General features: G+C 47.0%; 1 protein-coding gene and 1 long non-coding RNA gene across 2 annotated transcripts in view; one reads left to right on the plus strand and one right to left on the minus strand.

Annotated features, from left to right (window-relative positions):
* Window positions 1-25,978, plus strand: part of vwa8 (von Willebrand factor A domain containing 8) — a 625,928-nt gene that overhangs the window by 141,554 nt on the left and 458,396 nt on the right. Inside the window, exons 8-9 of the mRNA XM_072514383.1 lie at window positions 6,042-6,150; window positions 6,231-6,335. Coding sequence (XP_072370484.1) covers window positions 6,042-6,150; window positions 6,231-6,335 — 214 coding nt within the window. The remainder of the gene's footprint in view (window positions 1-6,041; window positions 6,151-6,230; window positions 6,336-25,978) is intronic.
* LOC140428199 (uncharacterized) overlaps window positions 1-25,978 on the minus strand; it is a 124,759-nt gene that overhangs the window by 19,773 nt on the left and 79,008 nt on the right. The gene's annotated exons all lie outside the window — the stretch shown is intronic.

The raw sequence follows: 25,978 nt of genomic DNA on the forward strand, positions 1-25,978 counted from the left end.
TCCCACTTGCAGGCTGCACATTAAGATTTTACTCCTAACTTGGCCTAACTACCCATCATGCCTTTCTGTTCATTTCCTTATGTTTGCAAGAATTACACCTGAACTGCAGGGGTTAGATTATGAGGAGAAATTATACAAATTAGGCCTGTTTTCTCTAGAATTTAGAAGGTTAAGTGGTGATCTGATCGAATACTTCAAGACATTAACAGGAAAAGACAGGGTCGATAAACTGTTTCCATTGGTTGGAGATTCTAGAACGAGGGGCAAATTCTAAAAATTAGGGTCAGACCATTCAGGAGAGATGTTAAGAAGCACTTCAACACATAAAGGGTGACAGAGGTTTGGAAGTCTCTTCCACAAATGGCAATTGATGCTAGGTCAATTGTTAATTTTAAATCTGAGAAAGATAAATGTTACGTTAATCGAAGGTATTAAGGGATATGGGCCAAAGGCAGGGATATGGGGTTGGGACACAGATCCGCCACAATATCACTGAATGGCAGAGCAGGCTTGTGGGGCGGAATGGCCTATTCCTGTTCCTATGTTCCCCTCAGAAACCTTTGGATGCGAGAGAAATTGGAGCTTTCAGTAGTGAAGTAGATAGAGCTTTGTTATACGAGCATAAGAAATAGGAGGAGGAGTAAGCCACTCAGCCTATCAAGCCTGCTCCGGGTTAATAAGACCGTGGTTGATCTGACCTTGGTCTAATTCCATTTTCCTGCCTGCTCTCCAATAAACTTTCACCCCCTTAGATAGCTCAAAAATGTGTCTAGCAGCCATGAATATATTCAGTGACCCAGCCTTCACTGCTCTCTGGGTAGAAAATATAAAAGACGAATGACCTTCTGAGAGAAGAATTTCCCGTCATCTTGGTCTTATTCTGCAACTACATTCCTTACTTCTAGATTCCCTCACAAGGGGAAACAACCTCTACCATCTTTCGACCGTGTCAAGCATAGGTTAGAATAAGATCACCTCATTATTTTATTTGGCTTCAGTACACTCTAACCCTTCATCCAAGTCATTAATGCAGCTCATAAATAGCTGAGGTCTTAGAAGTGAAATGTAATAAAGTGAAGTGCAGGAGTCCACCAGTTACGTTTTGCCAACCTGAAAATGATCCATTTATCCCAACTCTGTTTCCTGTGAGTTAGCCAATCCTCTATGCTGATATATTACCCTCAATGTCATGAGCTCTGGCATAGTACCCTTTTAAGTGGCACCTAGCACGCATAACAACATAAAAAATAGGAGCAGGAGCATTTGGCTTGCCAAGCGTTCGATTTTGAGTACAATCATGGTTGATCTTTGGGTTCAACTCCACTTTCCAGCCTGCAACCTATATCTCTTGATTCCTGGAGAGACCTAAAATTAGTCTGTCTCAGCCTCAAATATATTTCCTATGCCATGCACCTTGATCACTCGTTGATACCCCTGTTGTGCTTGAAGTTTGTCCAGCTATGAGGGAGGCAACGATCCTGCTTGGGTACAGTCTTAATAATCCTTCAAATAATGTGGATCCTCTTTGCACACTGCAATCCTCACATGTCTATTCATGCAGGCTCTGAATATGGTAGTTGGTGTTACAGGTTGATTAGTTTAAGTGTTCCTTCAGATCCTCCAGTTCCACCTTCTTTTCCAAACATTAGAACATATGGATAAAGTCTGTGGAGCAGTTGCTGGGCAGACAGCGTGGGAAACGTATGTACCTGTGCGGCAGGGAGGAAGTGGTCGAGCGAAGGAACCGTGGTTTACTAAAGCAGTCGAAACACTTGTCAAGAGGAAGAAGGAGGCTGATGTAAAGATGAGACATGAAGGTTGAGTTAGGGCGCTCGAGAGTTACAAGTTAGCTAGGAAAGACCTAAAGAGAGAGCTAAGAAGAGCCAGGAGAGGACATGAGAAGTCTTTGGCAGGTAGGATTAAGGATAACCCTAAAGCTTTCTATAGATATGTTAGGAATAAAAGAATGACGAGGGTAAGAGTAGGGCCAGTCAAGGACTGTAGTGGGAAGTTGTGCTTGGAGTCCGAGTAGATAGGAGAGGTGCTAAATGAATATTTTTTGTCAGTATTCACACAGGAAAAAGGCAATGTTGTCGAGGAGAATACTGAGATTCAGGCTACTAGACTAGAAGGGGTTGAGGTTCATAAGGAGGAGGTGTTAGCAATTCTGGAAAGTGTGGAAATAGATAAGTCCCCTGGGCCGGATGGCATTTATCCTAGGATTCTCTGGGAAGTTAGGGAGGAGATTGCTGAGCCTTTGGCTTTGATCTTTAAGTCATCTTTGTCTACAGGAATAGTGCCAGAAGACTGGAGGATAGCAAATGTTGTCCCCCTTGTTCAAGAAGGGGAGTAGAGAAAACCCCGGTAACTATAGATCAGTGAGTCTTACTTCTGTTGTGGGCAAAGTATTGGAAAGGTTTACAAGAGATAGGATGTATAATCATCTGGAAAGGAATAATTTGATTAGAGATAGTCAACACGGTTTTGTGAAGGGTAGGTCGTGCCTCACAAACCTTATTGAGTTCTTTGAGAAGGTGACCAAACAGGTGGATGAGGGTAAAGCAGTTGATGTGGTGTATATGGATTTCAGTAAAGCGTTTGATAATGTTCCCCACGGTAGGCTACTGCAGAAAATACGGAGGCATGGGATTCAGGAAGATTTAGCAGTTTGGATCAGAAATTGGCCAGCTGGAAAAAGTCAAAGGGTGGTGGTTGATGGGAAATGTTCAGACTGGAGTCCAGTTACTAGTGGATCTGTTTTGGGGCCACTGCTGTTTGTCATTTTATTAAATGACCTGGAGGAGGGCGTAGAAGGATGGGTGAATAGATTTGCAGATGACACTCAAGTCGGTGGAGTTGTGGACAGTGCGGAACTCTATACAAGTTACAGAGGGACACAGATAAGCTGCAGCGCTGGGCTGAGAGATGGCAAATGGAGTTTAATGCAGAAAAGTGTGAGGTGATTCATTTTGGAAGTAATAACAGGAATACAGAGTACTGGGGTAATGGTAAGATTTTTGGTAGTGTGGATGAGCAGAGGGATCTAGGTGTCCATGTACATAGATCCCTGAAAGTTGCCACCCAGGTTGATAGGGTTGTGAAGAAGGCCTATGGAGTGTTGGCCTTTATTGGTAGAGGGATTGAGTTCCGGAGTTGGGAGGTCATGTTGCAGCTGTACAGAACTCTGGTACGGCCGCATTTGGAGTATTGCGTACAGTTCTGGTCACCGCATTATAGGAAGGACGTGGAGGCTTTGGAGCGGGTGCAGAGGAGATTTACCAGGATGTTGCCTGGTATGGAGGGAAAATCTTATGAGGAAAGGCTGATGGACTTGAGGTTGTTTTCGTTGGAGAGAAGAAGGATGACTTTCAGCTAGCCAATTTCTGATCCACATCTCTAAATCACCCTCAATTACTAAGGAGACTTAATAGAGGCATACAAAATGATCAGGGAGTTGGATAGGGTGGACAGTGAGAGCCTTCTCCCGCGGATGGAAATGGCTGGCACGAGGGGACATAACTTTAAACTGAGGGGTAATAGATATAGGACAGAGGTCAGAGGTAGGTTCTTTACGCAAAGAGTAGTGAGGCCGTGGAATGCCCTACCTGCTACAGTAGTGAACTCGCCAACATTGAGGGCATTTAAAAGTTTATTGGATAAACATTTGGATGATAATGGCATAGTGTAGGTTAGATGGCTTTTGTTTTGGTGCAACATCGTGGGCCGAAGGGCCTGTACTGCGCTGTATTGTTCTATGTTCTATGTTCTATGTTCTATAAGGTGGTATATATTTGGACAAGGGAAGGGATGGGACTTTCACTCGAAATGAGAGTTCTTTGGGGTGTAGGTGGATAGGTGGGGTTTGTGTTCTAAAGGGGGATCTTTGGGCTTTCCTGGGGCCGGGCAAGTGGGAAAGAGACCCTGGCGGGGCCCTCCATGCTGGCCGGTGTGTGCCGGCCAGTGAACGGGAGTGAGGTGGGAGGAGGGGCTGCGGCCATCGGAGCCTGGCAGAACAGGGTCCGAGTGGTCTAGCCGGGGTGGAAAGTTGGGGGGGAAGGAACCGAGGGTAGGGGGAGGAGTTTTACAAGAGGCAGTGGACGGGAGGAGCTGGAGACCTGGGGTGGGGGGTGGGAGCTGTGTCAGATTAAGGGTGACTACGGGTAATCCCTGATTTCTTTTTGTCATTTGTTTATGTAAACATGCGGGTTGAGGTTTGGGGGTTGGTGGGTAGATGGGATCGTTGTTGTTATTATGGGGACTGACATATCTTGCTGATTATTGTTTATCGTTGATGGATGTAAATGTGGGAGAAAATGTGAAAATGGAGGAGAATAAAAAAAAAAAGACTTATGGACGATAAGGGAATAGTGTAGATGGGCTTTAGAGTGGTTTCACAGGTCGGCGCAACATCGAGGACCGAAGGGCCTGTACTGCGCTGTAATGTTCTATGTTCTACGCTGTAATGTTCTATGTTCTATGAAACGCATCCTGATCCGAGAGCAGCACGTCTTGTGTATTTTCCTGAGATCTTTAACCCCTGACTGCTCCAATGAGTTACCGGCACCATATTTCTAGGTAAAGCATGACAAACTGTTCATTTGTAACAAGAGTAAAAGATGAACATACAATGGAAATGATGGAACAATGGCCTACTTTTCTACCTATTCTCAAAGCCCTATCCCACCCTCCACCCAGACATGCACAAACCCATCCCACCCTCCACCCAGACACATACAAGACAAACATACTGCAGGGGGTAGGGAAGGGATTAAAAAGGTATGATAGATTTGAGGAACTTCGCTGAGGCCCTTGTAGGCGGTGATCTCTTCTGAATGCAAGGTGTTGCAAACCATTAGTGAGAAGGTTCTCCCACCAGGTCTGTAACAGTTCAATCCTCTGTCTGAGTGGCGGGAAAAGCCAAATCTGAGAACTCTCTTCACGATACAGCCAGAATCTCTGCACAGAGACCAGACAAGCAGTTGAAAGACACAGGGTGTGTAAAATCTGCGGTTAACTCTCAGGTGGAAAACTCCAGTAATATCTCAGGAAGACTGAGAGTCCATCTGATGGACTTTATATGTGAAGCAGTATTGAACTAAATGTAGTTGAACCATCTTTGTGCTGATAGGGTTGTCAACTCTAGTGGACATATTCTGGTTGTGTGACCATGTGATTCAGCATCCCCTCCCTTCTCCCTACATAGGGAGGCCATAGGGATGGGGAGAGGAAGAAGGTAAGGCAGCGCAGAATGGTAATGAGTGACGTTCAGGCAGCACATTGAATGAGTATAACACAAGAGCTGCAGAGCAGCGAGCAGTATGACTGGATCGCATGTGGTAGGATCAGTCTGTCCCAGCCACTTGACCACGGAATCAGCGGGCAGCACTTGACAATTACAGAATCTACAGTTAAACATCATTTATTTAGAGCTTATTTAGCATGGTTAAAATGTCCCAAGGAGCTTCACAGGAATGTTGAACAACATTCAACGCTGAACCACAGAGAGAAACACATAGAACAGGGGACCAGTTGATCCAAGAAATTTGCTTTAAGGAGCATCAGAAAGGTGCAGAGAGAGACTGAGAGGCTTGAAAAACTTTAGCTGAACTTCATTTCAGGATGTATTTGACCCCTGCGTTTCTTTTAATTTCTGAACCCATTTACTTAACAGCTTGTAGGACATTTACAGGAAATATTGTGACTTGGGAATCTGTGTTCAGTTCAGGCATTGTGGTCAATGCTGGGTTATGTACCTGTCTGGAAAGTCATGCTGGATGCATTGACTTCCACACTAGAAATCCCAATATCTGTCCCCGTTGCCTAATATTCGGTGCCGAGAGTGTTTGAAATTTAACCTCACTTCAGAAGACAAATAGGAAATATTTTACAACTTGCAGTGACGTGTTATTTCAGAAGTGTGGAAGTTTAGTTTCTAAAACTTGACTGAAAACTAAAATGGACCATCAGCTGTCTAATAAAGTGAAAGCCTACATTTGATTGGGAGCAGCTTTATGACTAAAGTATTCTTTCTATTTTACCAGAGTATCTCAGATGTTATCCTTTGCAACGACCCTCTGCTCTCAAGAGTCCACAACCCTGGGTCTGCCTGAGTTCCCCGTTGATAACTTAGCAGCTGTCATTAAAATCATGGTATGTACAACTGAAAACAGTGCATCAGAATGAGTTTTCATTCTTCAAACAGTTTAATTAACATGCTGCTCTCTGATCAGGATGTGTTTCCCACGCTGTCTGCCCAGCAACTGCTCCACAGACTTTATCCATATGATCTAATGCTTGGGAAAGAAGGTAGAACTGGAGTGGAAGACATAATGAAGGTAGGTAGGAACCATTGTCAAAATTAAGCCTTTGTTATTGTGATCAGTGGACTGAACAATTGCTCTCTGGTTGCCCATTCAGACCAACTCTCCACAGGGAATAGCTGAACAGTGCCCTTAAAGAGACAGACCAAGTTATCAGCTGAACATTGTAGCTGTGTTCCACACTGCAGATGGTTTCATGGGGGGATCACCTCCGATTTAAAAAAAAAAAAACAACAACTTTGTACTGCTACCTAAATGTAACTGGCCACCATATAATACAAGTGAAATTATTAAAATTAAAATAAAAGTTTCCAGTGGTAAGATGAAGAACTGATGCTCCAATGTGCTCTGCCACATTGTAGTACAATATGAGCTTGTATCTCTTATTTTCCGGGAAGGGAACTCAGTCAGATAACTCCCCATTGTAAAAGAGTGAAAATTGAAGGAAAAGTGAACCTACTCCTTGCAAATGCCCCTGAGAGTGGCATAACCAGAAATATGGAGTGACAAATTTCAGGGGAGGGGAAAAAAGCAGAGCAAAGTGTTTCAAGAAAACAGAAATATCCAAAGTAATCCTAAGAATGTCTCGATAGCTGTAGGTAGTTATAGAGTGAGTTCCATTGGAATCAACTTATTGCTTACTGTCTTTCGCATGGGGAGTAATTGCATTCAGGTACTGAGGAGATTTACGAGGATGTTTCCAGGAATGGAAAATTGCAGCTATGAAGAAAGATTGGATAGGCTGGGGTTGTTCTCCTTTGAACAGAGGAGAGATTTCATTGAGATATACAACATTGAGTGTCCTCGATAGAGTGGATGGGAAGGGTCTATTTACTTTACTCCAAGCCTGTCTATCAGGTCGCCCCTCAGCCTCTGTCTTTCTAGGGAGAACAATCCCAGTGTATTCAATCTCTCCTCATAGCTAATACCCTCCATACCAGGCAACATCCTGGTAAACCTTTTCTGTACTCTCGCCAAAGCCTCCACATCCTTCTAGTAGTGTGGTGACCAGAATTGGACACAGTATTCCAGATGTGACCTAATCAACGTTCTATATAACTAACATAATTTGCAAATGTTTATACTCGATGCCTCATCCGATGAAGGCAAGCATGCCATATGCTTTCTTTATACCCATTTCCACCTGTGCTGCCACTTTTAAGGATCTGTGGACCTGCACACCCAGATCTCTGGTGTCTATGCTCCTGACGGTTCTACCATTTATTTTATAGCTCCCACCTGAATTGGATCTACCAAAATGCATTTGTCTGGGTTAAAATCCATCTGCCATTTTTCCACGCAATTTTGCAGCCTATCTAGATCCTGCTGTATTCTCTGACAATCTTCATCACCATCCTCAACTCCTGCAATCTTAGGATCATCCGCAAACTTGCTAATCAAACCAGTTATGTTTTCTTCCAAATCATTTATCTATATTACAGACAGCAAAGGTCCCAGAACTGATCCCTGTGGAACATCACTAGTTACAGACCTCCATTGGAAAAATACCCTTCCACTGCTACCCTCTGACTTCTATGGCCAAACCAGCTCTCAATCCGTCTAGCTAGTTCACCCCTGACCCCGTGTGAATTAATCTTTTGCACCAGCCTGCCATGAGCGAACCTTGTCAAATGTTTTACGAAAGTCCATGTAGACAACATCCACAGCCCTTCCCTCATCAATCATTTTTGTCATCTCCGAAAACTCGATTAAATTGGTGAGACATGATCTCCTTCGGACAAAACCATGCTGTCTGTCGCTAATAAGACCATTCACTTCCACATGTGCATAGATCCTATGTCTGAGAATCTTTATCAATAATTTCAATATCACTGACGTCAAGCTCACTGGCCTATAATTACCCGGGTAATCCTTGCTACCCTTCTTAAACAACGGCTATCCTCCACTCCTCTGGGACCTCACCTGTGGCCACGAGGAAACAAAGATTTCTGTTTGAGGCCCAGCGATTTCATCTCTTGTCTTCCTTAGTAAGCTGGGATAGATGTCATCTGGCCCTGGGGATTTGTCTACCTTAATGCCTTTTAAAACCCCTAACACTTCCCCCCCTCGTAATTATGACTTGTTTTAAAGTGTTTACATATCCCTTTGAGACACCATTAATCACTGTGTCCCTCTCCTTTGTGAATACCGATGCAAAGTACTCATTAAGGATCTCACCTACTTCCTTTGGTTCTACGCATCATTTCCCTCCTTTGTCCTTGAGTGGACTAACTCTTTCTTTCGCTACCCTCTTGTTCCCAATATACGTATAAAATGCCTTGGGATTCTCCTTAATCCAAGGAGATTTTGTGACCCCTTTTAGAACATAGAACATAGGAAATTACAGTGCAGTACAGGCCCTTCGGCCCTCGATGTTGCGCCGATCTGTGAAACCAATCTAAAGCCCATCTACACTATTCCATTATCATCCATATGTTTATCCAATGACCATTTAAATGCCCTTAATGTTGGCGAGTCCACTACTGTTGCAGGCAGGGCATTCCACGACCGTACTACTCTCTGAGTTAAGAACCTACCTCTGACATCTGTCTTATATCTATCTCCCCTCAATTTAAAGCTAGGTCCTCTCATGCTAGCCATCACCATCTGAGGAAAAATGCTCTCGCTGTCCACCCTATCTAATCATCTGATCATCTTGTATGCTTCTATTAAGTCATCTCTTAACCTTCTTCTCTCTAACGAAAATAGCCTCAAGTCCCTCAGCCTTTCCTCATAAGATCTTCCCTCCATACCAGGCAACATCCTGGTAAATCTCCTCTGCACCCTTTCCAATGCTTCCACATCCTTCCTATAATGCGGCGACCAGAACTGCACGCAATACTCCAAATGCGGCCGCACCAGAGTTTTGTACAGCTGCAACATGACCTCATGGCTCCGAAACTCAATCCCTCTACCAATAATAGCTAACACACCGTACGCCTTCTTAATAACCCTATCAACCTGGGTGGCAACTTTCAGGGATCTATGTACATGGACACTGAAATCTCTCTGCTCATCCAGACTACCAAGAATCTTACCATTAGCTCAGTTCTCTGTATTCCTATTACTCCTTCCAAAATGAATCCCCTCACACTTTTCTGCATTAAACTTCATTTGCCACTTCTCAGCCCAGCTCTGCAGCTTATCTATCCCCCTCTGTAACCTGCAACATCCTTCCGCACTGTCCACAAGTCCACCAACTTTAGTGCCATCCGCAAATTTACTCACCCATCCTTCTACGCCCTCCTCCAGGTCATTTATAAAAATGACAACCAGCAGTGGACCCAAAACAGATCCTTGTGGTACACCACTAGTAACTGAACTCCAGGCTGAACATTTCCCATCAACCACCACCCTCTGACCAATTTCTGATCCAAACTGCTAAATCACCCTCAAATCCATGCCTCCGTATTCTCTGCAATAGCCAACCATGGGGAACCTTATCAAACGTTTTACTGAAATCCATATACACCACATCAACTGCTTTAGTCCACCTGTTTGGTCACCTTCTCGAATTCAATAAGGTTTGTGAGGCACGACCTACCCTTCACAAAACCGTGTTGACTATTCCTAATCAAATTATTCCTTTCCAGATGATTATGAATCCTATCTCTTATACTCCTTTCCAAGACATTGCCCACAACAGAAGTAAGGCTCACTGGTCTATAGTTACTGGGGTTGTCTCTACTCCCCATCTTGAACAAGGGGACAACATTTGCTGTCCTCCAGTCTTCTGGCACTATTTCTGTAGACAATGACGATATAAAGATCAAAGCTGAAGGCTCTGCAATCTACTCCCTCGCTTCCCAGAGAATCCTAGGATAAATCCCATCCGGCCCAGGGGACTCATCCGTTTTCACACTTTCCAGAATTGCTAACACCACCTCCTTATGAACTCAATCCCGTCTAGTCTAGTAGCCTGTATCTCAGTATTCTCCTCAACATTGTCTTTTTCCTGTGTGAATACTGACGAAAAATATCAAAGAACAAAGAAATGTACAGCACAGGAACAGGCCCTTCGGCCCTCCACGCCCGTGCCGACCATGCTGCCCGACTAAACTACAATCTTCGACACTTCCTGGGTCCGTATCCCTCTATTCCCATCCTATTCATGTATTTTCAAAGATGCCCCTTAAATGTCACTATCGTCCCTGCTTCCACCACCTCCTCCGGTAGCGAGTTCCAGGCACCCACTACCCTCTGTGTAAAAAAACTTGCCTCGTACATCTACTCTAAACCTTGCCCCTCTCACCTTAAACCTATGCCCCCTAGTAATTGACCCCTCTACCCCAGGGAAAAGCCTCTGACTATCCACTCTGTCTATGCCCCTCATAATTTTGTAGACCTCTATCAGGTCGCCCCTCAACCTCCTTCGTTCCAGGGAGAACAAACCGAGTTTATTCAACCGCTCCTCATAGCTAATGCTCTCCATACCAGGCAACATTCTGGTAAATCTCTTCTGCACCCTCCCTAAAGCCTCCACATCCTTCTGGTAGTGTGGCGACCAGAATTGAACACTATACTCCAAGTGTAGACTAACTAAGTTTCTATACAGCTGTAACATGACTTGCCAGTTCTTATACTCAATGCCCCGGCCAATGAAGGCAAGCATGCCGTATGCCTTCTTGACTACCTTCCCCACCTGTGTTGCCCCTTTCAATGACCTGTGGACCTGTACTCCTAGATCTCTTTGACTTTCAATACTCTTGAGGGTTCTACCATTCACTGTATATTCCCTACCTGCATTAGACCTTCCAAAATGCATTACCTCACATTTGTCCGGATTAAACTCCATCTGCCATCTCTCCGCCCAAGTCTCCAAACAATCTACATCCTGCTGTATCCTCTGACAGTCCTCATCGCCATCCGCAATTCCACCAACCATTGTGTCGTCTGCAAACTTACTAATCAGACCAGTTACATTTTCCTCCAAATCATTTATATATACTACAAAGAGCAAAGGTCCCAGCACTGATCCCTGTGGAACACCACTGGTCACAGCCCTCCAATTAGAAAAGCATTGTTCCATTGCTACTCTCTGCCTTCTATGGCCTAGCCAGTTCTGTATCCACCTTGCCAGCTCACCCCTGATCCCGTGTGACTTCACCTTTTGTACTAGTCTACCATGAGGGACCTTGTCAAAGGCCTTACTGAAGTCCATATCGACAACATCCACTGCCCTACCTGCATCAATCATCTTAGTGACCTCCTCGAAAAACTCTATCAAGTTAGTGAGACACGACCTTCCCTTCACAAAACCGTGCTGCCTCTCACTAATACGTCCATTTGCTTCCAAATGGGAGTAGATCCTGTCTCGAAGAATTCTCTCCAGTAATTTCCCTACACTGAAGTAAGGCTCACCGGCCTGTAGTTCCCGGGATTATCCTTGCTACCCTTCTTAAACAGAGGAACAACATTGGCTATTCTCCAGTCCTCCGGGACATCCCCTGAAGACAGCGAGGATCCAAAGATTTCTGTCAAGGCCTCAGCAATTTCCTCTCTAGCCTCCTTCTTTATTCTGGGGTAGATCCCATCAGGCCCTGGGGACTTATCTACCTTAATATTTTTTAAGACACCCAACACCTCGTCATTTTGGATCTCAATGTGACTCAGGCTATCTACACACCCTTCTCCAGACTCAACATCTACCAATTTCTTCTCTTTGGTGAATACTGATGCAAAGTATTCATTTAGTACCTCGCCCATTTCCTCTGGCTCCACACATAGATTCCCTTGTTGATCCTTCAGTGGGCCAACCCTTTCCCTGGCTACCCTCTTGCTTTTTATGTACGTGTAAAAAGCCTTGGGATTTTCCTTAACCCTATTTGCCAATGACTTTTCGTGATCCCTTCTAGCCCTCCTGACTCCTTGCTTAAGTTCCTTCCTACTTTCCTTATATTCCACGCAGGCTTCGTCTGTTCCCAGCCTTTTAGCCCTGACAAATGCCTCCTTTTTCTTTTTGACGAGGCCTACAATATCTCTCGTCATCCAAGGTTCCCGAAAATTGCCGTATTTATCCTTCTTCCTCACAGGAACGTGCCGGTCCTGAATTCCTTTCAACTGCTACTTGAAAGCCTCCCACATGTCAGATGTTGATTTGCCCTCAAACATCCGCCCCCAATCTATGTTCTTCAGTTCCTGCCTAATATTGTTATAATTAGCCTTCTCCCAATTTAGCACATTCATCCTAGGACCACACTTATCCTTTCCCCACCAGTACTTTAAAACTTACTGAATTGTGGTCACTGTTACCGAAATGCTCCCCTACTGAAACATCTACCACCTGGCCGGGCTCATTTCCCAATACCAGGTCCAGTACCGCCCCTTCCCTAGTTGGACTGTCTACATATTGTTTTAAGAAGCCCTCCTGAATGCTCCTTACAAACTCCGCCCCGTCTAAGCCCCTGAGTCCCAGTCAATATTGGGGAAGTTGAAGTCTCCCATCACCACAACCCTGTTGTTTTTACTCTTTTCCAAAATCTGTCTACCTATCTGCTCCTCTATCTCCTGCTGGCTGTTGGGAGGCCTGTAGTAAACCCCCAACATTGTGACTGCACGCTTCTTATTCCTGATCTCTACCCATATAGCCTCACTGCCCTCTGAGGTGTCCTCCCGCAGTACAGCTGTGATATTCTCCCGAACCAGTAGCGCAACTCCGCCTCTCCTTTTACATCCCCCTCTATCCCGCCTTAAACATCTAAATCCTTGAACGTTTAGCTGCCAATCCTGCCCTTCCCTCAACCAGGTCTCTGTAATGGCAACAACATCATAGTTCCAAGTACTAATCCAAGCTCTAAGTTCATCTGCCTTACCCGTAATACTTCTTGCATTAAAACATATGCACTTCAGGCCACCAGACCCGCTGTGTTCAGCAACTTCTCCCTGTCTGCTCTGCCTCAGAGCCACACTGTCCCTATTCCCTAGTTCCCCCTCAATGCTCTCACCTTCTGACCTCTTGCTCCCATGCCCACCCCCCTGCCATACTAGTTTAAACCCTCCCGTGTGACACTAGCAAACCTCGCAGCCAGGATATTTATGCCTCTCCAGTTTAGATGCAACCCGTCCTTATATAGGTCACACCTGCCCCGGAAGAGCTCCCAGTGGTCCAGATAACGGAAACCCTCCCTCCTACACCAGCTGTTTAGCCACGTGTTTAGCTGCTTTATCTTCCTATTTCTAGCCTCACTGGCACGTGGCACAGGGAGTAATCCCGAGATTACAACCCTAGAGGTCCTGTCTTTTAACTTTCTGCCTAGCTCCCTGAACTCCTGCTGCAGGACCTCATGCCCCTTCCTGCCTATGTCGTTAGTACCAATGTGTACAACGACCTCTGCCTGTTTGCCCTCCCTCTTCAGGATGCCCTCTACCCGTTCGGAGACATCCTGGACCCTGGCACCAGGGAGGCAACATACCATCCTGGAGTCTCTTTCACGTCCACAGAAGCGCCTGTCTGTGCCCCTGACTATAGAGTCCCCTATTACTATTGCTCTTCTGCGCTTTGACCCTCCCTTCTGAACATCAGAGCCAGCCGTGGTGCCACTGCTCTGGCTGCTGCTGTTTTCCCCTGATAGGCTATCCCTCCCGACAGTATCCAAAGGGGTATACCTGTTCGAGAGGGGGACAACCACAGGGGATTCCTGCACTGCCTGCCTGCCCTTTCTGGTGGTCACCCATTACTCTGCCTGCACCTTGGGTGTGACCACACTTATATAACTGCGATCTATGACGCTTTCCGCCACCTTTATGTTCCTAAGTGCACCCAATTGCTGCTCCAACCGAACCATGCGGTCTGTGAGGAGCTCCAGTTGAGTGCACTTACTGCAGATGAAGCCATCCGGGACGCTGGAAGCCTCCCGGACCTGCCACATCTCACAGTCAGGGCACTGCACCCCTCTAACTGACATTGCGTCAATTAATTAGTAAATTAAAATTAAAAGTTAAAAAGTTACTGTTAACTATCTGTTTCTTGCACTAGATTTCTAATATAAATCTGAAAGCTAAACATAATACCCTCCGATCTCTGGCTTAGATACCCCTCTAAATTATAATTAAGTAATTCTGTTTAATTAGTTAGCAATGCTTAATTTTTTTAATTTCGTGTAGATTCCCAACCAGCCACTCAGGTCACAGCTTTTCTGTGATGTCACTTCAGTTTTCCCCCCCCCCACACACACAATTTGAAAAAGGTATAAAAGTAAAAATGAGTAAAAATCACTTACTTACCTTCTTACCTTCTCAGGGTCTTAGATGTTCTCAGGTTCTCTCCCTGACAGAGACTGCTCCTCCTCCCCCGAACGGCTTCCGAAACTAGGCCGCGATCTTTTTAAATCTCCGCTCCGACTCGCAGCTCCCGCGCTTTTTAAATCTCCCGCTCGCTCTCTCCTCCCGCGCTGTTTTCAATGTCTCGGCTCTCTCTCCTCTCGTGCTGTTTTCAATGTCCCGGCTCTCTCTCCTCGCGCTGTTTTCACTGTCCCGGCTCTCTCTCCTCCCGCGCTTTTAAAATCTCCTGCTCTCTCTTTCCTCCCGCGCTGTTTTCAATGTCCCGGCTCTCTCTCCTCTCGCGCTGTTTTCAATGTCCCGGCTCTTTCCTCCCGCGCTGTTTTCAATGTCCCGGCTCTCTCTCCTCTCGCGCTGTTTTCAATGTCCCGGCTCTCTCCTCCCGCAGTGTTTTCAATGTCCCGGCTCTCTCTCCTCTCGCGCTGTTTTCAATGTCCCGGCACTCTCTCCTCCCGCGCTGTTTTCAATGTCCCGGCTCTCTCTCCTCTCGCATTGTTTTCCATGTCCCGGCTCTCTCTCCTCTCGCGCTGTTTTCAATGTCCCGGTTCTCTCTCCTCCCGCGCTTTTTTCACTGTCCCGGCTCTCTCTCCTCGCGCGCTATTTTCAATGTCCCGGCTCTCTCTCTCCTCCCGCGCTGTTTTCAATGTCCATTTAGCGCCTGTCCTATCTCCTCGGTCTCTACGCACAACATCCCACTACTGTCCTTGACTGGCCCTACTCTTACCCTAGTCATTCTTTTATTCCTGACATACCTATAAAAAGCTTTTGGGTTTTCCTTGCTCCTACCTGCCAAGGACTTCTCATGTCCCCTCCTGGCTCTTCTTAGCTCTCTCTTTAGGTCCTTCCTAGCTAACTTGTAACTCTCAAGCGCCCTAACTGAACCTTCACTTCTCATCTTTACATAAGCCGCCTCCTTCCTCTTGACAAGTGATTCAACTACTTTAGTAAACCACGGTTCCCTTGCTCGACCACTTCCTTCCTGCCTGGCAGGTACATACTTATCAAGGACACGCAGTAGCTGTTCCTTGAACAAGCTCCACATTTCCATTGTGCCCATCCCCTGCAGTTTTCCTCTCCATCCGGTGCATCCTAAGTCTTGCCTAATCGCATCATAATTGCCTTTCCCCCAGCTATAACTCTTGCCCTGAAGTACATACCTATCCCTTTCCATCGCTAAAGTAAACGTAACTGAATTGTGGTCACTATCACCAAGGTGCTCACCTACCTCCAAATCTAACAACTGGCCTGGTTCATTACCCAGTACCAAATTCAATGTGGCCTCGCCTCCTGTTGGCCTATCTACATACTGTGTCAGGAAACCCTCCTGCACACATTGGACAAAAACTGACCCATCTAAGGTACTCAAACTATAGCGTTTCCAGTCAATATTTGGAAAGTTAAAAGTCCCCCATAACAACTACCCTGTTACTTTCGCTCCTATCCAGAATCATCTTTGCAATCCTTTCCTCTACATCTCTGGAACTTTTCGGAGGCCTATAGAAAACTCCCAACAGGGTGTCCTCTCCTTTCCTGTTTCTAACCTCAGCCCATACTACCTCAGTAAACAAGTCCTCATCAAACGTCCTTTCTGCCACTGTAATACTGTCCTTGACTAACAATGCCACATCTCCCTCTCTTTTACCACCTTCCCTGAGCTTATTGAAACAGCTAAACCCCGGAACCAGCAACAACCATTCCTGTCCCTGCTCTATCCATGTTTCCGAAATGGCCACAACATCGAAGTCCCAGGTACCAACCCATGCTGCAAGTTCACCCACTTTATTCCGGATGCTCCTGGCGTTGAAGTACACACACTTCAAACCACCTTCCTGCCTGCTGGTATACTCCTGTGACCTTGAAACCTTACTCATGACCTCACTACTCTCAACCTCCTGTATACTGGAGCTACAATTCAGGTTCCCATCCCCCTGCTGAATTAGTTTAAACCCTCCCGAAGAGCATTAGCAAATTTCCCCCCCAGAATATTGGCACCCCTCTGGTTCAAGTGTAGACCATCCCGTTTGTAGAGGTCCCAGCTACCCCAGAATGAGCCCCAATTATCCAGGTATCTGAATCCCTCCCTCCTGCACCATCCCTGTAGCCACGTGTTCAACTGTTCTCTCTCCCTATTCCTCGTCTCGCTAACACGTGGCACGGGTAACAACCCCGAGATAATAACTCTGTTTGTTCTAGCTCTAAGATTCCACCCTAGCTCCCTGAATACCTGCCTTACATCCCCATCCCTTTTCCTACCTGTGTTGTTGGTGACTATGTGGACCACGACTTGGGGCTGCTCCCCCTCCCCCTTAAGGATCCCGAAAACACGATCCGAGACATCACGGACCCTGGCACCTGGGAGGCAACACACCAACCGCGAGTCTCTCTCGTTCCCACAGAATCTCCTATCTGTCCCCCTAACTATGGAGTCCCCAATGACTAATGCTCTACTCCTGTCCCCCCTTCCCTTCCGAGCAACAGGGACAGACTCTGTGCCAGAGACCTGTATCCCATGCTTACCCCTGGTAAGTCGCCACCCCACCAGTTTCCAACGCGGTATACTTGTTACTAAGGGGAACGATCACAGGGGATCCCTGTACTGACTGCTTCCTCCCAGCCCCTCTCACCGTTACCATCTATCTTCATTCTTCGGAGTGACTACATCTCTGAAGCTTCTATCTATGACCACCTCTGCCTCCCGAATGATACGAAGTTGCTCCAGCTCCAGTTCCCTAACGCGGTTTTTGAGAAGCTGGAGATGGGTGGACTTCCCACAGGTGAAATCAGCAGGGACACTGATGGTGTCCCTCACCTCAAACATTCTGCAGGAGGAACATTGCACTGCCTTCCCTGCCATCCCCTCTAGATAACTTGCAGATAAAACAAGAAAAAGAAAGAAAGAGCTTACTCGATATTCACTCAACCCCTTAGGTTAGAGGAGGTGGAAGGGTGGGGGACACAACAAGTGTAGTCCCTCGGGTTTAAGAATCACCCAACTTATATACAGGTACTACACACTTTCCCAGAACTCCCCACGCTGACTCCTGGTTTCCTGCTGCTCTGAAAGAAAAACAATTCCGAAAAAAGTAAGTTAAAAACAAAAATTCAGCTTACATTCAGGTCTCTTACCAAAACATCGCTCCCCTGTCTGCCTGCTCCCTGTTTGAGCTCTTTTCTACTTTCCCTTTATTCTTCAAGTGCTTCGGTTTTAGTTGCCTCGACCTCGTGAATGCATCCTTTGTCTTTTTGACTGGACTGGTAATTTCCCTGGTCATCCACAGTTCTTGAATCCTGCCTTTCATGTCTTTCCTTTTCATCGACACATGCCTGTCTTGCATTCCCATCAACTGCTCCCATCAACTACTCCTTGAAAGACTCCCACATGCCAAATGTGGATTTACCCTCAAGCAGCCTCTCACAAACAACAGCCTCTAAATCCTGCCTAATTTGGTTATAGTTAGCCTCCCCCAATTTTACACCTTAACCCAAGGCCAACACCCGTCCTTTTCCATGAGTATCCGAAAGCTTACGGAGTTGTGGTCACTGTTCGCCACATGTTCCCCCACTTCTACTTTGATGACCTGGAAGGGGTCATTCCCTAGTACTCGGTCTGGTATTGCCCCCTCTCTAGTTGGACTATCCACATACTGTTCCAAAAGACCTTCCTGGACACACTTAACACTGAGGAAAATTAAAGTCTCCCACTACAATAGCCCTATTATTTCTACGCCTATCCAGAATCTGCTTACATATCTGTTCTTCAACTTCCCGTGGGCTGTTAGGAGGCCTGGAGTACAACCCTGTCACAGTGACTGCCCCGTTCCTGTTTCTGAGTTCTACTCACAATTTCTCGAAACTTGATTCTTCCAAGGTGTCTTCTCTCTGAACAGCTGTAATATGTTCTCTAACCAGTATTGCAACTCCCCCACTTCTTTTACCTTTCCCTCTGACTCGCCTAAAACACCCATATCCCAGAATATTTATCAACCAGTCCTGTCCTTTTTTTAACCAAGTCTCCGTTCCTGCAACCACATCCAAATTTTGCGCATGAATCAAGTCTCTAAGTTCATCTGTCTCACCTGTTATACTCTGTCGGCCGGTGGAAGTCATCGTTGTTAGTTACTGCTGCTCAAGAGAAGAATGAATCTGAGCAGTAACTTTTATGCTGTTCAAATTTTGTGATCCTTTTGGTGGCGGTCTCTGGGTCATTTGTCAATCAATTGATCAGAGCTCGATCAGCCTGATCGATCAAGTCCAATCAGGGCTGCCACATCAGTTTTGGGGTGGGCACTCAGTGGCCATGCTTGAAAGTGTTGAATGCATGTCGGACTTCCAAATAACGTTAGGTGTTGCTGTGTCTGGTAAACAAGTGTGATTAACAGGACAGTTCTATTGATTCGGTGGCCTGGAGATGGCCTTTTGCTTATGTTATTTGCAACAAATTGTTTGAAGTCTGCAAAGCCTTTTCCTGCAACTTTGTTTGATCTGCTCTGCAGCCTGCTTGTCCATACCCTTGACCACTTTTCCCAGCATCCCTTACTGGATGCCATTTTAGGTGGCCACAGTATGTTCTGTGGCATAGCCCGTGATACCCTGTTAATGGACTTGGCAAGCAGCCAATCAACTCTTGAAATCCGGGCCTTGGACAAATTCTCATTTGTGATTGGTGGAGCTTTTCAGAAACTGCTGGAACAGGAGAAGCAAGCCCCATTTTGTCAGTTCTGTGAAAGATCCCAACCTGAAACAGCATTAAGGCACTCTCTCTCAGCTCTCTCTGCCAGGCGATTGAAGAAATTACCAGCCAGAACTGTAGCAGTCACTCCGATTTAAAAGACTGCAGATAGTAGCCAGACCTATGAAGGGAAAAACTGGTTTGAAAGGCTGCGAGCTGGTTCTCCCACCAGGTCTGTAACAGTTAAATCCACTGTCTGAATGGCTATAAAAAGGCCAGTTACAGAACTCTCTTCATGATTTGGTCAGAATCTCTGCACCGAGATCAGGCAAGCAATTGAAAGACAGAGTGAATGTAAAATCAGCTGTAAAGTATCACGTAGAAAACTCCAGTAATATCTCAGGGAACCTGAGAGTCCATTGGGTGGTTGTATGATATAATTGCACAGACCTGAATTTCCTGTGTGAGGTGATTCCCCAGAGGAAGACCGACAGTCTGGGAGTTCTAATGGAAGGTAATCCTTAAAAGATCCAAACTCACCAATGATTTGCAACGCGTCGCATGCTGAAGAGATTGCCACCTAGAAGGAATTCAACATCAGCAGCGAAGTACCTCAAATCTCTCATATCCTTTTAAACCCTGTTATTTTCAAACCTTTCCCTACCCCCTCCTGTATGTGTGTCTTGTGTGTAACTGGGTGGAGGGTGGGACGGGGTTTTGAGAATAGGAAGACTGGTAGACCATTGTTCCCTTATTTCCATTACATGTTCATCTTTTACTCTTGTTATAAAAACAGTTTGTTAATGTTTTACTTAGAAATCTGTGCCTCTAACTGATTGGAGCAGTCAAGGGTTAAAGATCAGAGGAAAATGCACAAATTATTGGTTAATTCACTTATGTTGGGACTCCGGAGTCTGTGGGCCTGGAACCGACCGTGCATTCACCTGGGGTATAGTAGCAGGAGCAAATGCTGAAAAGCGGGTTTGGGCTGGATGGCTTGTTTTTTGGCTGGCGCACGAACAATGGACCAAGTGATCTCTTTCTGTGCCATAAACATTCTATGAGAAAGCCTCTCGCGTGGACGTAAAAAAATCTCATGGCACACACTTAGTTGAAGAGCAGAGAGATTCTCCCTGATTTCTTGTCAACATTTATCCGTCAACCAGTATCATACAAGCAGATCACCTGATTATGATTGCATTGTCAGTGGGATCTTGCTGTGTGTAAATTAAATCTCCCCAGATTAGAATCAAAAATATGGTTCAAAGTATTTAATTGACTGTGAAGAACTTTCACTGGCGTGATGATCGGTCCTCTATAAGAGTGAGCTGTTTCTGTATTTCCTTTCTCAATGAGGACTTTCATAGAATTTACAGTGCAGAAGGAGGCCATTCGGCCCATCAAGTCTGCACCAGCCCTCGGAAAGAGAACCCTACTTAAGCCCACACCTCCACCCTACCCAGGAACCCCACCTAACTTTTTGGACACCAAGGGCAATTTAGCATGGCCAATCCACCTAACCTGCAATTATTTGGACTGTGGGAGGAAACCCCTGCAAACATGGGGAGAAAGTGCAAACTCAACACAGCCAGTCATCCGAGGACGGACTTGAACCTGGGGCGTGGAGCTGTGAGGCAGCAGTGCTAACCACTATGCCAGCGTGCCTGTACTTTGCCATGTCTTCATTTTAAAAAAAATAAATATTTTATTGAAAATTTTTGGTCAACCAACACAGTACATTGTGCATCCTTTACACAATATTATAACAACACAAATAACAATGACCCAATGACCTATTTTATAAACAAAAAATGAATAAATAATAAATAACAAAAATGAAAACTAACCCTAATTGGCAACTGCCTTATCACAAGTAACACTCTCCAAAAATATAATTTAACAGTCCAATATATAATTATCTGTCGCAACGACCTATACATATTATACAGTATATATTAACAACCCTGAGAGTCCTTCTGGTTCCTCCTCCCCCCCCCCCCCCTCCCCCGATCCTGGGCTGCTGCTGCTGCCTTCTTTTTTCCATTCCATCTATCTTTCTGCGAGGTATTCGACGAACGGTTGCCACCGCCTGGTGAACCCTTGAGCCGACCCCCTTAGAACGAACTTAATCCGCTCTAGCTTTATAAACCCTGCCATGTCATTTATCCAGGTCTCCACCCCCGGGGGCTTGGCTTCTTTCCACATTAACAATATCCTGCGCCAGGCTACTAGGGACGCAAAGGCCAAAACATCGGCCTCTCTCGCCTCCTGCACTCCCGGCTCTTGTGCAACCCCAAATATAGCCAACCCCCAGCTTGGTTCGACCCGGACCCCCACTACTTTTGAAAGCACCTTTGTCACCCCCATCCAAAACCCCTGTAGTGCCCTGTAGCCGGGCATGACCAAAACATATGGGTATGATTCGCTGAGCTTCTCGAGCACCTCGCACACCTATCCTCCACCCCAAAAAATGTACTGAGCCGTGCTCCAGTCATATGCGCCCTGTGTAATACCTTAAACTGAATCAGGCTTAGCCTGGCACACGAGGATGACGGGTTTACCCTGCTTAGGGCATCTGCCCACAGCCCCTCCTCGATCTCCTCCCCCAGCTCTTCTTCCCATTTCCCTTTTAGTTCATCTACCATAGTCTCCCCTTCGTCCCTCATTTCCCTATATATATCTGACACCTTACCATCCCCCACCCATGTCTTTGAGATCACTCTGTCCTGCACCTCTTGTGTCGGGAGCTGTGTGAATTCCCTCACCTGTTGCCTCTCAAAAGCCCTCAGTTGCATATACCTGAATGCATTCCCTTGGGGCAACCCATATTTCTCGGTCAGCGCTCCCAGACTCGCGAACTTCCCATCCACAAACAGATCTTTCAGTTGCGTTATTCCTGCTCTTTGCCACATTCCATATCCCCCACCCATTCCCCCCGGGGCAAACCTATGGTTGTTTCTTATCGGGGACCCCCCCAAGGCTCCAGTCTTTCCCCTATGCCGTCTCCACTGTCCCCAAATCTTCAGTGTAGCCACCACCACCGGGCTTATGGTGTAGTTCCTCGGTGAGAACGGCAATGGGGCTGTCACCATAGCCTGTAGGCTAGTCCCCCTACAGGACGCCCTCTCTAATCTCTTCCACGCCGCTCCCTCCTCCTCTCCCATCCACTTACTCACCATTGAAACATTAGCGGCCCAATAATACTCACTTAGGCTCGGTAGTGCCAGCCCCCCCTATCCCTGCTACGCTGTAAGAATCCCTTCCTCACTCTCGGGGTCTTCCCGGCCCACACAAAACCCATGATGCTCTTTTCAATCCTTTTTAAAAAAGCCTTCGTGATCACCACCGGGAGGCACTGAAACACAAAGAGGAATCTCGGGAGGACCACCATCTTAACCGCCTGCACCCTCCCTGCCAGTGACAGGGATACCATATCCCATCTCTTGAAATCCTCCTCCATTTGTTCCACCAACCGCGTTAAATTTAACCTATGCAATGTGCCCCAATTCTTGGCTATCTGGATCCCCAGGTAACGAAAGTCCCTTGTTACCTTCCTCAACGGTAGGTCCTCTATTTCTCTACTCTGCTCCCCTGGATGCACCACAAACAACTCACTTTTCTCCATGTTCAATTTATACCCTGAAAAATCCCCAAACTCCCCAAGTAACCGCATTATTTCTGGCATCCCCTCCGCCGGGTCTGCCACGTATAGTAGCAAATCGTCTGCATACAAAGATACCCGGTGTTCTTCTCCTCCTCTAAGTACTCCCCTCCACTTCTTGGAACCCCTCAACGCTATCGCCAGGGGCTCAATCGCCAGTGCAAACAATAATGGGGACAGAGGGCATCCCTGCCTTGTCCCTCTATGGAGCCAAAAATATGCAGATCCCCGTCCATTCGTGACCACGCTCGCCATCGGGGCCCTATACAACAGCTGCACCCATCTAACATACCCCTCTCCAAAACCAAATCTCCTCAACACCTCCCACAAATAATCCCACTCCACTCTATCAAATGCTTTCTCGGCATCCATCGCCACTACTATCTCCGTTTTCCCCCTCTGGTGGGGCCATCATCATTACCCCTAACAGCCTCCGTATATTCGTGTTCAGCTGTCTCCCCTTCACAAACCCAGTTTGGTCCCCGTGGACCACCCCTGGGACACATTCCTCTATTCTCATTGCCATTACCTTGGCCAGGATCTTGGCATCTACATTTAGGAGGGAAATAGGTCTATAGGACCCGCATTGTAGCGGGTCCTTTTCCTTCTTTAAGAGAAGCGATATCATTGCTTCAGACATAGTCGGGGGCAGTTGTCCCCTTTCCTTTGCCTCATTAAAGGTCCTCGTCAATACCGGGGCGAGCAAGTCCACATATTTTCTATAGAATTCGACTGGGAATCCATCCGGTCCCGGGGCCTTACCCGCCTGCATGCTCCTAATTCCTTTCACCACTTCTTCTACCTCGATCTGTGCTCCCAGTCCCACCCTTTCCTGCTCTTCCACCTTGGGAAATTCCAGCCGATCCAAGAAGCCCATCATTCTCTCCCTCCCATCCGGGGGTTGAGCTTCATATAATTTTTTATAAAATGTCTTGAACACTCCATTCACTCTCTCCGCTCCCCGCTCCATCTCTCCTTCCTCATCCCTCACTCCCCCTATTTCCTTCGCTGCTCCCCTTTTCCTCAATTGGTGTGCCAGCAACCTGCTCGCCTTCTCCCCATATTCGTACTGTACACCCTGTGCCTTCCTCCATTGTGCCTCTGCAGTGCCCGTAGTCAGCAAGTCAAATTCTACATGTAGCCTTTGCCTTTCCCTGTACAGTCCCTCCTCCGGTGCTTCCGCATATTGTCTGTCCACCCTCAAAAGTTCTTGCAGCAACCGCTCCCGTTCCTTACTCTCCTGCTTCCCTTTATGTGCCCTTATTGATATCAGCTCCCCTCTAACCACCGCCTTCAACGCCTCCCAGACCACTCCCACCTGGACCTCCCCATTATCATTGAGTTCCAAGTACTTTTCTATGCACCCCCTCACCCTTAGACACACCCCCTCATCTGCCATTAGTCCCATGTCCATTCTCCAGGGTGGGCGCCCTCCTGTTTCCTCCCCTATCTCCAAGTCTACCCAGTGTGGAGCGTGATCCGAAATGGCTATAGCCGTATACTCCGTTCCCCTCACCTTCGGGATCAACGCCCTTCCCAGCACAAAAAAGTCTATTCGCGAGTAGACTTTATGGACATAGGAGAAAAACGAGAACTCCTTACTCCTAGGTCTGCTAAATCTCCACGGGTCTACACCTCCCATCTGCTCCATAAAATCTTTAAGTACCTTGGCTGCTGCCGGCCTCCTTCCAGTCCTGGACTTCGACCTATCCAGCCCTGGTTCCAACACCGTATTAAAATCTCCCCCCATTATCAGCTTTCCCATCTCTAGGTCCGGAATGCGTCCTAAAATTGGCATCATCCCAGTTCGGGACATATACGTTTACCAAAACCACCTTCTCCCCCTGTAGTTTGCCACTGACCATCACGTATCTGCCCCCGTTATCCGCCACTATAGTCTTTGCCTCGAACATTACCCGCTTCCCCACTAATATAGCCACCCCCCTGTTTTTCGCATCTAGCCCCGAATGGAACACCTGCCCCAACCATCCTTTGCGTAGCCTAACCTGGTCTATCAGTTTCAGGTGCGTTACCTGTAACATAACCACATCTGCCTTAAGTTTCTTAAGGTGTGCGAGTACCCGTGCCCTCTTTATCGGCCCGTTCAGCCCTCTCACGTTCCACGTGATCAGCCGGGTTGGGGGGCTTCCTACCCCCCCCTTGTCGATTAGCCATCCCCTTTTTCCAGCTCCTCACCCGGTTCCCACGCAGCTGTATCTCCCCCAGGCGGTGCCCCCCCGCCCATCCCCTCCCATACCAGCTCCCCCCTCTCCCCAGCAGCAGCAACCCAGTAATTCCCCCCTCCCACCCCCCCCCGCTAGATCCCCCGCTAGCGTAATTACTGCCCCCATGTTGCTCCCAGAAGTCAGCAAACTCTGGCCGACCTCGGCTTCCCCCCGTGACCTCGGCTCGCACCGTGCGACGCCCCCTCCTTCCTGCTTCTCTATTCCCGCCATGATTATCATAGCGCGGGAACCAAGCCCGTGCTGCTCCCTTGGCCCCGCCCCCAATGGCCAACGCCCCATCTCCTCCACCTCCCCTCCTCCCCCCATCACCACCTGTGGAAGAGAGAAAAGTTACCACATCGCAGGAGTAGTACATAAAACTCCTCTTTCCCCCCTTTTTAACCCCCCTCTTCACCGCCCCACATTCGCCCCACCACTTTGTTCAAACGTTCTTTTTAATAACCCGCTCATTCCAGTTTTTCTTCCACAATAAAAGTCCACGCTTCATCCGCCGTCTCAAAGTAGTGGTGCCTCCCTCGATATGTGACCCACAGTCTTGCCGGTTGCAGCATTCCAAATTTTACCTTCTTTTTATGAAGCACCGCCTTGGCCCGATTAAAGCTCTCCCTCCTTCTTGCCACCTCCGCATTCCAGTCTTGATAAACGCGGATCACCGCGTTCTCCCATTTACTGCTCCGAGTTTTCTTTGCCCATCTAAGGAACATTTCTCTATCCTTAAAACGGAGGAATCTCACCACTATGGCTCTGGGAATTTCTCCTGCTCTCGGTCCTCGCGCCATCGCTCGGTATGCTCCCTCCACCTCCA

The sequence above is a fragment of the Scyliorhinus torazame genome, chromosome 8 (assembly GCF_047496885.1).
Source record: "Scyliorhinus torazame isolate Kashiwa2021f chromosome 8, sScyTor2.1, whole genome shotgun sequence".
Classification (NCBI taxonomy): domain Eukaryota; kingdom Metazoa; phylum Chordata; class Chondrichthyes; order Carcharhiniformes; family Scyliorhinidae; genus Scyliorhinus; species Scyliorhinus torazame.